The 13,031-nt window shown below is 42.9% G+C and overlaps 1 protein-coding gene across 1 annotated transcript in view; it reads left to right on the forward strand.

Annotated features, from left to right (window-relative positions):
• The window catches only part of myo3a (myosin IIIA), a gene marked incomplete at both ends in the record, with an annotated part of 33,206 nt that overhangs the window by 17,198 nt on the left and 2,977 nt on the right, over positions 1 to 13,031 (forward strand). Inside the window, 10 exons of the mRNA XM_083901460.1 lie at positions 1,007 to 1,083; positions 1,906 to 1,986; positions 3,245 to 3,450; positions 3,603 to 3,714; positions 4,529 to 4,691; positions 4,778 to 4,864; positions 4,959 to 5,082; positions 5,178 to 6,411; positions 6,505 to 6,631; positions 12,267 to 12,358. Coding sequence (XP_083757586.1) covers positions 1,007 to 1,083; positions 1,906 to 1,986; positions 3,245 to 3,450; positions 3,603 to 3,714; positions 4,529 to 4,691; positions 4,778 to 4,864; positions 4,959 to 5,082; positions 5,178 to 6,411; positions 6,505 to 6,631; positions 12,267 to 12,358 — 2,303 coding nt within the window. The remainder of the gene's footprint in view (positions 1 to 1,006; positions 1,084 to 1,905; positions 1,987 to 3,244; positions 3,451 to 3,602; positions 3,715 to 4,528; positions 4,692 to 4,777; positions 4,865 to 4,958; positions 5,083 to 5,177; positions 6,412 to 6,504; positions 6,632 to 12,266; positions 12,359 to 13,031) is intronic.

Raw genomic sequence — 13,031 nt, forward strand, 5'->3', positions numbered from 1 at the left:
TGCGTTGACGCGTCTTTGTGTTTTCAATCGTGCGTGTGTGTGTGTGGGGCCGATGAAAATATTCGCATATCTCTTAAAGGGACAATATGTAGTATTTATGGGTTTATATAACCCAAAATCCACTTTTTTATACATATTATGTGCTCCTGCATTGTCTAGTCGCTGTATAATAGTTTTTGTTTCATTTTCGTAGTGTTTCAAAAAGTCATGTAAAATAACATGGTCGCGGGCCGCGGTTGCATAGCCACTGTTAGCAGAGAGACGCCATGTTTCTACCGGAGCCTGTAAGGACAAACACGAGAGAACAAATCAAGCATCTCTTTACTTGTAGCGGAAGTCCCGCCTCCACTCTCTCCGCTTCGTCTGCTACGGCCGCGGTAGCTCCGCCCTCTCCCTCGCCTCACGAACCTCATCTGCTGACACGGAGAAAGACGACGAGGACGACATTTGACCAGCTGAGGATACCGTAGCGCTCAGGGAAGGGAGGGGGTGAGCAGAGGAGCAGGTCTTTGTTGTAAATTTCAGCCTCTCCTCTAGATGGCACTATAAACTACTTACTTCCCCCTTTAAGGAATAATTTTAATGAATTTGAAAATCAGGAAACGAACCATTTGCCCTCATGCACTTGGACAGTGAGCTGACTTTTTTAACGAAAAAAAACCCAAAAAGTATCTTGGAATGACTTGAAATTGTACACAGTCATAGTAAACGACGCCCTAATTAAGGATCCGTTGAAAATATTTGCGTATCTCTTAAGGAAAAATGTTAATGAATTTTTCAAAATCAGGAAACGATCCATTCGCCCTGATGCACTTAGTGACTTTTTTTCGTCGTTGACTATTTTGTCGGTTTTTCTCGTAAGACCTTTTCCACGAACAGACAGTAGGGGGCATCGGGGACAGACGGCTCCCCATTTAACATCACAATGACTCTGAAGCTGTTAAATTGGGGTAGAAATCCTGCGTAGCTCTGCTTTAAGGGCAGTTTTCTCTGTTTTATTTCACAGGTAACCTCGCCCACAGCAGGGGAAAAGGCCCACACACAATGCGTCGCCCGCGGACGCGCAGCCTCACCCTCGCCAAGGTACTGTATTTAGTGTTTCATCTCCTACGTCAGGAACTTCCTCTGAAACCTTTTTGTTTTTCCATCTTTGTCGACGCTGCTGTTCTTCACTTATTCAGCCTTTCGCTTCCTTTTCACCTTTTGTCCTCTTGCCTTTTTTTGTCTCGGTCTCTTCTTCTCTTCACGTCTGCCATGAAAGATGGGAGTGCTCACCTTATACTCTTCGTTTGGTCTCAGCGAGGTAATCGGCTTATTGTGCTTCGGTCTGTGCGTGTGTAACGTCATGTGCGTTTTTGCGGATGACGTCGCTGTGTTGATATACGTTCACATTCATTCTTATAGTGGGAAAAAATTGAATAAATGAAACCTAATTAATGCTTAAAAATATCAAAACCTTACATGTTCCTGTCTCTTTACAGTTGCCAATAACTAAGTGAAAACACTCGTCCTGACTTTCTAAAGTAAATGAGTTTACTGCCATGTGCGTCCTCGGCTAACAGCAATCAGCCGGAGCAACATTCAAACGCACTGTGTTTGATGAGATCCTGGATTTCCATTTATCTGCATACGAGACAAAGAGCTCATCAAAGGGTTTGGCTTTAAAGAAAGCGATGCTGAGCTACAAAGATTTGTATAGTAAGCTTCCCTTTTGATTCGGAACCTTTTTAAATTTTTGTTTACCCATTTTTTATGCATCTCTTTTGCCGCCTACTCAGGAAATAAACCACATGCTCACCTCTTATGCGCTTTGTTAGCATTTATTACATAAATCCACTCAGTCATTCTAAGTCATTTTTGCTTTACGACTTCTTTTTAATGTTTAACGTTTTTTTTTTTTATCAGGGGGCTGAACAGGGAGATGTCCCTTACCACCCGAGAGAAACCACCAACATGAGGACACAGACAGTGGCCTCCTACTTCAGAGTAAGATTATGTTCTGTATGTAACAAACGACAAGCTCTGACCCACTTAATTACATTTAAAGGTCCCCTATTGTGAAAAATCTACTTTTTGATCTTTTAGTACTTATATTTGGGACTCAGTGGGCCATACCAGTCCCCAAAATGTGAAAAAACAAGACTCAGTCATGTTTTAGTGGTTCCACTTTGTGTAAGTATAGGCGATAAAACATGCAATGTTTACACCTCCCGACCAAGTGACGACAGTGCAGACATTTCACCGTGAATGTTGGCACCCCGCCAGGCAGAGTACTTCACAGAGTACTTCACAGAGTACTTCACAGAGTACTTCACAGAGTACTTCACAGAGTACTTCACAGAGTACTTCACAGAGTACTTCACAGCTCCACCGTAGCTCCTCCTTGTCCCTGTGAAATATGAGAGTGCAGGCGAGGGAGGAAGAGTGGCTGCACAGCGGAGCACAGTGTTTTACACAAACTTCCAGCCTCAGAGGATTTTTGTAATGTATGTAAATTCCTATGCTAGAAAAACACCTTGAATGCACCAGTGTTGCTGCAGCTGCAAGTGGCGTGTGTGGATCAATAATGAGGAGAGAACGTGGAAACACGACAGAAAGGCAGCCTTTGGCTGAGAAGAAATGTAGGACAACATCTACATCTTTCTGCAGTGCTTTCAAACGCGTGCTCTTCATATTATTGATCCACACATGTCACTCGCTAAATTCCTACACTAGTTTTTCTAGCGTAGGAATTTACATACACGATCAACAACAAAGGGCTTGTGAAGCTTGTGAACATTTTTTTCATAAATAAAATATATCCACTGGACACACAAGTCCTCTGAGGCTGGAAGTTTGTGTAAAACACTGTGCTCCACTGTGCAGCCACTCTTCCTCCCTCGCCTGCACTCTTGTATTTCACAGGGACAAGGAGGAGCTACGGTGGAGCTGTGAAGTACTCTGTGAAGTACTCTGTGAAGTACTCTGCCTGGCGGGGTGTCAACATTCACGGTGAAATGCTCGCTATGTCGTAATTCCGCGGGAGGTGTAAACATCGCATGTATTATCGCCTATGCTTACACTAAGTGGAACCACTAAAACATGACTGAGTCTTGTTTTTTCACATTTTGGGGACTGGTATGGCCCACTGAGTCCCAAATATCAGTACTAAAATGATTAAAAAGTTGATTTTGCACAATATGGGCCCTTTAATGACATCCACCTGAACAGGTAGAAAACATGTGAAACCCTGTCATGTTTGCAGTACTCTCTGATGGACCTGCTCTCCAAGATGGTGGCCGGACAGCCACACTTTGTGCGCTGCATCAAACCCAACAACGATCGCCAAGCCAACAAGTTTGACCGGGAGAAGGTTCTGCTTCAGCTGCGTTACACCGGCGTCCTGGAGACCGCCAAGATCCGGCGTCAGGGTTTCTCTCACCGCGTCCCGTTTGCCAACTTCATCAAGAGGTTTTCGGCCGGTTCTCGTTTTTTGAGATCAGTGGAAACTGGTGTAACAGATTCTATTCAAATGAGCGCATGCTGTGTACAATTATACTGTCGGGCAAATGTTGACGTAATTGACGTAATTCACGTGGAGCTGATTACACTGATTGTTTCAGGTATTTCATGTTGGCTTTTCCTGCACACGAGGAACCAGCTGTGTCTCCAGAAACCTGTGCTACGATACTGGAGAAGGCCAAGCTGGAGAACTGGGCCATGGGGAAGACGAAAGTAAAAACCAAATTATTTTGACTGATGATGTGATGGCGGTATGATTTGCGACATTAGATGGAATTTGAAAAACACAAAATGACTTCTGTGTGTGCAAATCTGTGTGAAACAAAGATGTTTTTCTTCTGATAGTAGAAGATCGGACAATGTTTAATCGAAATATGGTATTTTGGCTTATATAAATATTGAAAAATTGAAAATTTGCAGTAATTTCGATTAACTGTTCAGCCTAGAGCTGCAACTAACGATTATTTATGTAATCGATTAATCTGTCGATTATTTTCTGAATGAATCGTTTGGTCCATAAAATTAAACGTTGATCAGTGTTTGTCAAAGCTGGAAATGATGATGTTCTCGAACGTCTTGTTTTGTTCACAAACCAAAATGATTCAGTTTTAATGATTTCTTTGTTACGTGGCGCAAAGAAACCAAGATAATATTCACATTTAAGAAGCTGAAACAATCAGAAATCTTGTTTTAATCATGAAAAAAGCTTCAAAACCGATTACCGATTATCAAAATAGTTGGCGATTAATTTAGTAATCGATTAATAATTGAGTCATCGATTAATCGTTTCGGCTCTAGTTCAGCCTCAGTAAGGAAATGTGTTTTAGTTTTTTATTGTTATTTGATTAAAAAAAACATTATCAATATTACAAGTGACCCAGTATATCTTTACTATCGGATTGATTGAAGTAAGTTCATCTGTAAATTAGGCAGCAGCTGTACTTAATATATATATATGTATATATATATATATATATATAAACTATTTGAATTGGTGATTTCTAAGGTTTTTGTGTCTCGCGCTCAGATTTTCCTGAAGTACTACCATGTGGAGCACCTGAACTTGATGGTACAACAGACCACACATCGCATCGTTCTGCTCCAGGCTTACGTCCGAGGCTGGCTGGGAGCCAAACGTTACCAGCGGATGTTAAAAGACCGAGAACAGAGTGCTCTGGTGCTGCAGTCGGGTGAGTCGTCTGTGCTCTCCTGTCAGTTCCCTACAATATGATCGAGCTAAGGAGCCGTCAAACCAAAATCATCCTTTCGTCTGCAGCGTACAGAGGCCATAAAGTTCGGAAACGGGTCGCTGACGACAAAACCAAAGTAAAGTTTGAGGCCTTCGTCGTCCAGTTTCAGGCTGGTGAGAACAAGTCCAATCGGGAATCTGTTGTCCTACATTGTACTCGCGTTAATTATCTCGGTTTATGTTTTGTTTTGTTTGTCTTCCTCTCAAGTTTGCAGGGGTTATCTCGCAAAAAAGAAATACAAGGCGCTGGTGGATGAAAAGAACAAGGCTGCGACCAAGATTCAGGCACAATACAGAGGGCACAAGGAGAGGAAAAGCCTCAAAAGAAAACGGTAATGAGCACAAAAATGATAACGGTTAAAGAAATGACAGGATGTTTAATATGTTTTCAACTGTTATGTATATGTATATATGTTTTTCTTTTTAGGGAAGAGCAAAAGAAAGCAAATAACTCCCTTAAAGAAAAGGAGGAACAGTCGCCTGAGGCGGAGAAAAGCACCGGTGATGAAAACGCCTCAACTCCAGCACCTACAGCAGAGAACGAGGAGGATGAAGCTAAAGCCGCCGTGGTTCTCCAGAGCAACTACAGGGGCTACAGAGAGAGGAAAAAGTTTAAAGACAGAAACGATACCATGGCTGGTGCTGAGCTAGAGTCACCGAACACTGTGGTGGAAGAGGGAGAAGGGGAGAGGACGGGTGATGAACAAGAGGATAATGACGAGGATGAGGAAAGTACCTTTAAAGCAGAGGAAACCGATGACAGTGATCAAACACAGGTGCCTGAAGATGATGAACTTACAGAAGTAGCAGACGAGGCAGTGGACGCGACAGCAGCAGGTGCTGGACAGGAAACTGCTGCAGGGGGAGAGGCCACTAACTCAGAGGAGGAAGCCAAGGCAGCCACTGTTATCCAGAGCAACTTCAGAGGTCACAAAGAGAGGAGGAAGTTGCAAGAAGAAGGAAAAATTCCTGCCAAGACGCAGAAATCCAGCCCAACTGGTGAAGGTGCATCTTCAACAGTGGTCAACACTACAGCAGATGGAGATGTTCCCGAAGTTCAAACACCAGCGGAGGAGATCCGCGGTGACGACGGCGAGCACCAGCCAAAGGGAGACGAAGACGGAGGAGCGGTTTCTTCGAGTGACGTCACTTTAGAGGACCAAGACGAGACCAAAGCAGCTGTGGTGATTCAGAGCAACTTCCGTGGCCACAAGGAGAGGAAACGACTTGAGGACGAAGGAAAGATCCCCAAGAAAGGAAAGAAAAATGAAGAGGTTACATCTCCGAAAGAAGGAGAAGAAGAGGTGATGCATATGGAAGAGTCGGCGCAGGATGCATCTGCTGAGAACCTGGATGGACTGGACGAGGAAAAAGCAGCCACTGTCCTCCAAAGTAACTTCAGAGGTCATCAGGACAGAAAGAAGCTGAAAGCTGAGAGAGAAGCTCAGGGTAGAGCACAGGAGGAGGCAGTCCTCGATGTTACAGACGTAGAGATTGAACATAAAGATGAGGCAGATTCTGAGAGGGAACGGGTGGAGGAAGAACAGGCCGCTGTGAAGATCCAGAGTAACTTCAGAGGCTGCAAGGACCGGAAGAACCTGAAGGCCAACAAAGACACAGCACAGAGCGAAGCTGAGCAATTCCAGAGCTTCTCAGAAGAGGTTAATACCTTCATAAACAAAACTGGTTCTCTATCACACCCCACAATCTGTTCATCTGTTCATCGATTATTTCTGTCTAATCGTTACCAACAGATCACAAAGACCTCCCAGGACTTTGTCGCCCTGCAACAGAAGTTGAATGAGGTCATCCAGGCACGCCAATCGAACCCAGACAAGAGGAACGCAATCAACGGCCTCGCCCCCCAGGATCACCAATCAAGTAAGATGAGAGAGAATTTTAAAGCAATAAATATAATGTAGAACATGGTGGCAGAGATGAAGCCAATGCTTAATGTGGAGGTCTGGTTCTTTATTTTAATGAACCAAATCATCATCACATTACTCTGCTGCTGAGACCTTTGCTGCTTCTCTTAAAGAAAGCAAAGGAACATGTTGAAGATTTTGTTGTGAACGTCCAAAGATTTACGGCACAAATCTGACCATGAATCAAAGATAAAGCTGCGTGGGCCTGTTTTATTGTTTCCTAGATGAAGACGTACGTGAAGATTTTATTACCGTCTTCTCACAATGGACGGTGATAATATCGAGGGAGGGGAGACCTGATTAGATTAGGAAACCTGGGAAAGTCAAGTGCCAAAACCGGAAGCTCTCCTCCAGCGACAGCTAAATGTCGCCAAATGTAACATTTGATCTGCGGCGCTGATATAATTGCTTTAGTGGGTCGTGATCAAGGGGAAGGATGCAAATTAAAAGTTGGAGATGGCAGGTAAAATGTCACAGTTGTCACCGGTACAGATATCTGGAGGTAATAATAATAATTCAATATAATAACATCAGTGGCTGCTTTATCTTGGACAGCATTGTGATTAATTAATCTACAATGGGTTTGCATGTACTATTTTGTTTTAATTATTATTTAAATCCCATTTTAACTTTGACTTTCTAATATAAACAATGTCTACAGATGCCTAAAAACACAATATTTATTTGTTAAACAGCAGCCAATGAGGCAAATTTCCTTTAATGTTCTATTATTGGGGCATTATGAAGAGATATTAACAGAAAAAAAAAGAAAAAGGTTTAGTGTATAATAATTAGTGAGGTAAATGGAATATTCTCCATAAATATGTTAATATTACATAAAACCTGTACAATCATAAATAGTCTGGTGTATAATTGCTTTAAAGTGGACCTAGACCGGAAGTTCCTATTAAGGCTGTTTTTTTAGTGTGTATCTGCGTCATTACCTTGTTTACGAAGCCCTGAAGGTTCTAAACAAACAGTTCAGCCACTGCTGAGAACACTGTGTTTTATTGTAATCTCAGGCTCAGCGAGATCTCTGAAAAAAACCCGGTCCGGTTACGTAAACAGCGGTTCTCCTGAACAGCAGATCCTCCTGCTCCGGGCACTAGTCCGGGCACATCCGGTTGCGTACATTGAACCGCAGAAGAAGAAGAATAACGTCCGTTGTGGAGGTGTTTCACGAGCGACAGTGTCTTCTGACTCTGGGTCTGACTCCGGGTCAAAGGTCGTCAAAGGGACTGCGGCGGGGAGTCGTGAAGAAGCTATTTTTGAACACTGTTAAAACAATGTTTTGATAATGAGGAGCAGTGCATCCACCGTTCCAGAGGGGGGCGCTGTGCTTCTGAGAGCTGGTGTGCTGAATATGTCACTTCCGGGTACTGGCCAATCACAACACACTCTGTCTTCTGGGTGCGAGTGTTCAGTCTGAAATATCGCGGCTGGGAAACAGCGTCAGAAAAGAGGATTTTTATCGGCTCGTTTACAGCAACTAGGAGGTTTTTGAGCATAAAAACAAGTTAATGTATGTAAGTAGACCTCCATAACTAACATATATGTGCAACAGGACCACTCCGTGTGACCTTTAAAATAAAAATCACTTTGGATCTATTTGTATATCTAAGCTTAGCTCAGTTTAGCCTAGCCTAGTTTAGCTTTGTTTAGAGACAAGAAAACAGAGGTTTAAAGCAGCCTTGATATATGTATGAATGTTAGATTTGCACCACATTATTTGTATGTTGAATATTTGTTTAGAAATTGTGTGTAATGAGAGCCAACATATGGGCGTCTACGCGAAGCTTAGTTGTGCCTAGCTTAGTCTAGCTTAGCTTAGAGTGCGTGAATCCGAGATTTGAAACAGCCTTGAGACTGTATGAATAAATATACACCAATACATTCATACAGGTCTCACATTTGTTTAGTAAATGTGAGACTAGAGCCAACATGTGTGTCGCTTAGCTTAGCCTAGCATAAACCATCTTAGCGTACAGACTAGACACAGAGGGAAACAGCCTTCATTTGTCCAATCTACTAACATTTAACTGATTTTATTTTAAAGAGAAATAAAATGACACATGCAAACACACACAGGTTCCAGTAGATTACGGTTGTCTTGTTTGCCCTTTTAGAGACTTTTTTTTTTTTTCTCTAGCACAGCACACTGAGGCCTGAGGTAAAAGCAGAATGTATTATCTGTGTTATTTCCCAGGGCTAATGCAACTCAACACAAAAACGATGCTTCTCAGCACAGACCTACAGATCATTCCTCAGTCCACGATAGTCTGAGAACAGCTGTCCTCGTGAATTTCACTGACATAATAAACCTCAATGGGACTCGTGTGCGACGCAGACGCCGCGTTCTTCACGGGGAAAGGTCGTCAAATGTTAATCGCGCTTTGTGTGCGAGCGCTCACCAACAATTATGGCAGGAATTAATAAGAGTGTGAGCGTCACTCATTTTGAGTCATACACAGTGACCTTTGAGTTGTTCAATAAAATCTCAAACTTTTCACCTGCTTTACCTGGAAGCTTCAGGACGTGATGGATCGTTTCACCCTCGCGTGAACAATGATTAATTATGAGCAACGGGCAAAGGTCACTGTGATGTGTTTTATAATTGCATCAACACTGATGAAGGAATATGGCTACAGTATTAGCTCATGATAATAATTACAGTGTGGTAGATGTCATGTGTCACACAAAGGTTTGTGGAGCTATTCTTCTCAGGACACTTAACAAAGTGTTATCCCGAACCTTAACCATAACTAAATCACAATTCAAATCTTTTATACTCCTGCGTAAAGTTCTCTGCGTCGTCTTCGACTGCACGAAATATTTTTTAAGTGTCCGTCACTCCGTCAAGGGACAACGGAGACGGCAAGAGCTGCGATTGGTCCTCAGGACAGGCCGAGCTAACGCTGCTCTGTGCCGGCTCACAGTGAGCACCGAGCGTCCACAGAGGCGGAGCCGATCGCCGCCGACGACGTCGCTGCCAAACTATAAATACGTCATATCTTAACACACACAGCACATGTTTAGACTCTAAATGGCCAATTTCTCGCCTCAAATTATCTTAAAACTGCATTCCGTGTCACAGAAAAGTGAGAAACGGCCACTGTTTCAACAACAACATATCGATCGGGCGGGAAATTGCAGCGCGTATCCGTCCACGACGCAGAAGTATGAAGGCTGGAGTGGTTTCCGTGGTTACGCAGTCGGATAACGCATTACGCAGTCGGAGAAGTATAATGTGGCCTTTAGGTTCTGCCTCATTAGGACCAGGAACAAGGTCACTGTTTATGCCAGAAAAGGTCAGAGGTACAAACACACACACACACACACACAAACACACATATAACTCCCACACCCTTTACGTTCAATATGATGATTGGAAGTGAACATGGATCGTCACAAAGTAATGGGACACTTTGTTTAGGTCAAAGGTCGTGTCCCTCTGTCGTCTCTGTTGGAAAATTCAAACCGACCAAAAGCCCTGGGGTTAAACTGGGGTCCGTGTGGAGGACAAGTCGATATCCACGTCAAGGTCAAAGAGCAGCTCGGTGTCAGTTTGAACTTTAGTTGTCCGTACAGTGCACACAGTGTGCATCGATTCCACAGACCCTCAAAGCAACTCATCTGCGCAAATGACCACAACAGAGTGGCTCCTTCAACATGAACTCTGAACTCAAAGGTCCAGTGTGTATCGAACACCCGGTGTGGTTTACTTTTCAATAAGTCGTGGTGTGTGGTAACTGTCAGCTGAATATTTGTATGAGTATCATCTTATAACTAACTGACAACCTAATAACTTGACTGACAAACGGATCAGAATAAATAATCCTGATGTAAATGTGTTCTTCTTCTTCTTCTTCTTTTTTGGAGTTGACAGACTGGACGCAGCTTTGGCGTTATTCTGCCCCCTACAGTCTGAAGACGTATCTGCATTTAAGGGGTGTCCCATTTCTAAGTGACAAAATAACCCTCAACACTTGGTTTTGAGGCCAGTTAAGATTAAGGTTTGAGCTCGAGGGTTAAGATTGGAATTGGAATTGGCCCCAAAGATCCTTCCTTCCTAACATCACTCATTGTTAACTGAGCACCAGCCACACGGGCGGTTAGCAGGGCCGTTTCTAGCTGTTTGGGGGCCCTATGTGAGATACTATTTGGGGGCCCCTATTTTTTCAAACTCGAGGTAGAGATTCCTTAATTGTTTCATATATTATGTGATGATGCAGCAGTTTGTACATTCACAAATGCAACAGATACAGTATGTTCTTGAAAAATGTTTAATATAAACTTTAAGGTAGCATAACAAGGTGGCATAACAAGTTGGCATAACAAGGTGGCATAACAAGGTATCATAACAAGGTGGCATAACAAGGTGGCATAACAAGGTAGCATAACAAGGTGGCATAACAAGGTGGCATAACAAGGTAGCATAACAAGGTGGCATAACAAGATAGTATAACAAGGTGGCCTAACAAGGTGGCATAACAAGGTGGCATAACAAGGTAGCATAACAAGGTAGTATAACAAGGTAGCATAACAAGGTAGCATAACAAGGTAGTATAACAAGGTGGCATAACAAGGTAGCATAACAAGGTGGCATAACAAGGTTGCATAACAAGGTGGCATAACAAGGTAGCATAACAAGGTGGCATAACAAGGTAGCATAACAAGGTGGCATAACAAGGTGGCATAACAAGGTGGCATAACAAGGTAGTATAACAAGGTGGCATAACAAGGTAGTATAACAAGGTGGCATAACAAGGTAGTATAACAAGGTAGCATAACAAGGTGGCATAACAAGGTAGCATAACAAGGTGGCATAACAAGGTAGCATAACAAGGTGGCATAACAAGGTGGCATAACAAGGTAGTATAACAAGGTAGCATAACAAGGTAGCATAACAAGGTGGCATAACAAGGTGGCATAACAAGGTAGCATAACAAGGTGGCATAACAAGGTGGCATAACAAGGTAGCATAACAAGGTAGCATAACAAGGTGGCATAACAAGGTGGCATAACAAGGTAGCATAACAAGGTGGCATAACAAGGTGGCATAACATAAAACAGTTTTAACCCACGATTCAAAACAGTAAAAAATAAATAACTAAACATACTTATAAATACATATAATGGGATTTTTACCTGATTACCAAATGAACCCTACAAATAGAGACAGGTACTTTTAATTCTCAAAAACATAATAAAATATGAGTCTGAACTTGCAGCTTGGGGGCCCCCTGGTGACTGCGGGGCCCTATGCAGCCGCATAGTCCGCATATAGCAAGCAACGGCTCTGGCGGTTAGGACCTGCTGGTCCTAAGCCCGGACAAATGGAAGGGTTGCGTGAGGAAGGGCGAAGGTTATGTTCTGTTGAAAGTGTGGCTGAAGTTGGACTGAACGTCTAAACATAAGAAATATAATATAGAATTGTAAGAACCCACGTTTACCTGACAGAGCGATTGATTTTCACATTCAGGGGGTGTCTCGCAGGTCTCGCCTCCCTCCCAGCCTCTTTCATGTTGGAACAATTAACGTAGAACAGTTTTACGTGATGTTTTCATCCTTTCGTCTTTGTTGCTTTTCAGCCGACAAGAGACTGTCGAGGTCGCCCCGCAGGAGCCAGCAGCCAAAGACCCTGAACACACCAGAGGACTCCACTTATTACAACCTGATTCATGTGAGTGAATCTGTGCTGATTTCCCACCTCTTGGTGGTCATAAAGCTGTATTGATTGGTCATTCTTTCTCGTGTCATCCTCCCCATCGCTTTGATCCCACGTTATAAAATACGTCTGAGACAGTTTCTTTGCTGTGTTTATGAAGTATTATTTTCCACAGCCATTTCTCTGCTGTGCTGTTTTCATTCAGAACATCAGTCGCTGTGTTTTTTTCTGTTCGATCCTGGGATCAATAGATAAGATTTAACTTTCTGGAGAAAAGGATGAAAACTGTTCTTGGAAAAGTTAGAATATGTGTCCTGATAAGAATAATACAAATATATTCAAGGTTTTTAAGCTGAATTGCATCATAATTTTGCTGTTGATGTTGTTGATGACCGGACTGAGGGAGCGTTTGTGTGTTAACAGCAGCAGTGCAGGGGCGGGTGGGTACAAGAGTTGATCCTGTCACCACTTGTCTCAGAGTTATAATTTCATGTCTTTATGTTCTTTCTATTTAAAAGTGATGAAAAGTGATAATTTACCCACGTATGCATACGCAATATTCATGTTTTTCGTGGTTAATGAAGGTTTAGATTGTACGTATGGGTTCAAATGGACTAAAACAGCAGATCCAGACACGTGAGGCTGCAGGTTCACCTTGAAGGTGACGGGGGGGGGAGAGAGGGAAGGT

This window comes from Microchirus variegatus (assembly GCF_963457635.1).
Source record: "Microchirus variegatus genome assembly, chromosome: 15".
NCBI classification, from domain to species: Eukaryota; Metazoa; Chordata; class Actinopteri; order Pleuronectiformes; family Soleidae; genus Microchirus; species Microchirus variegatus.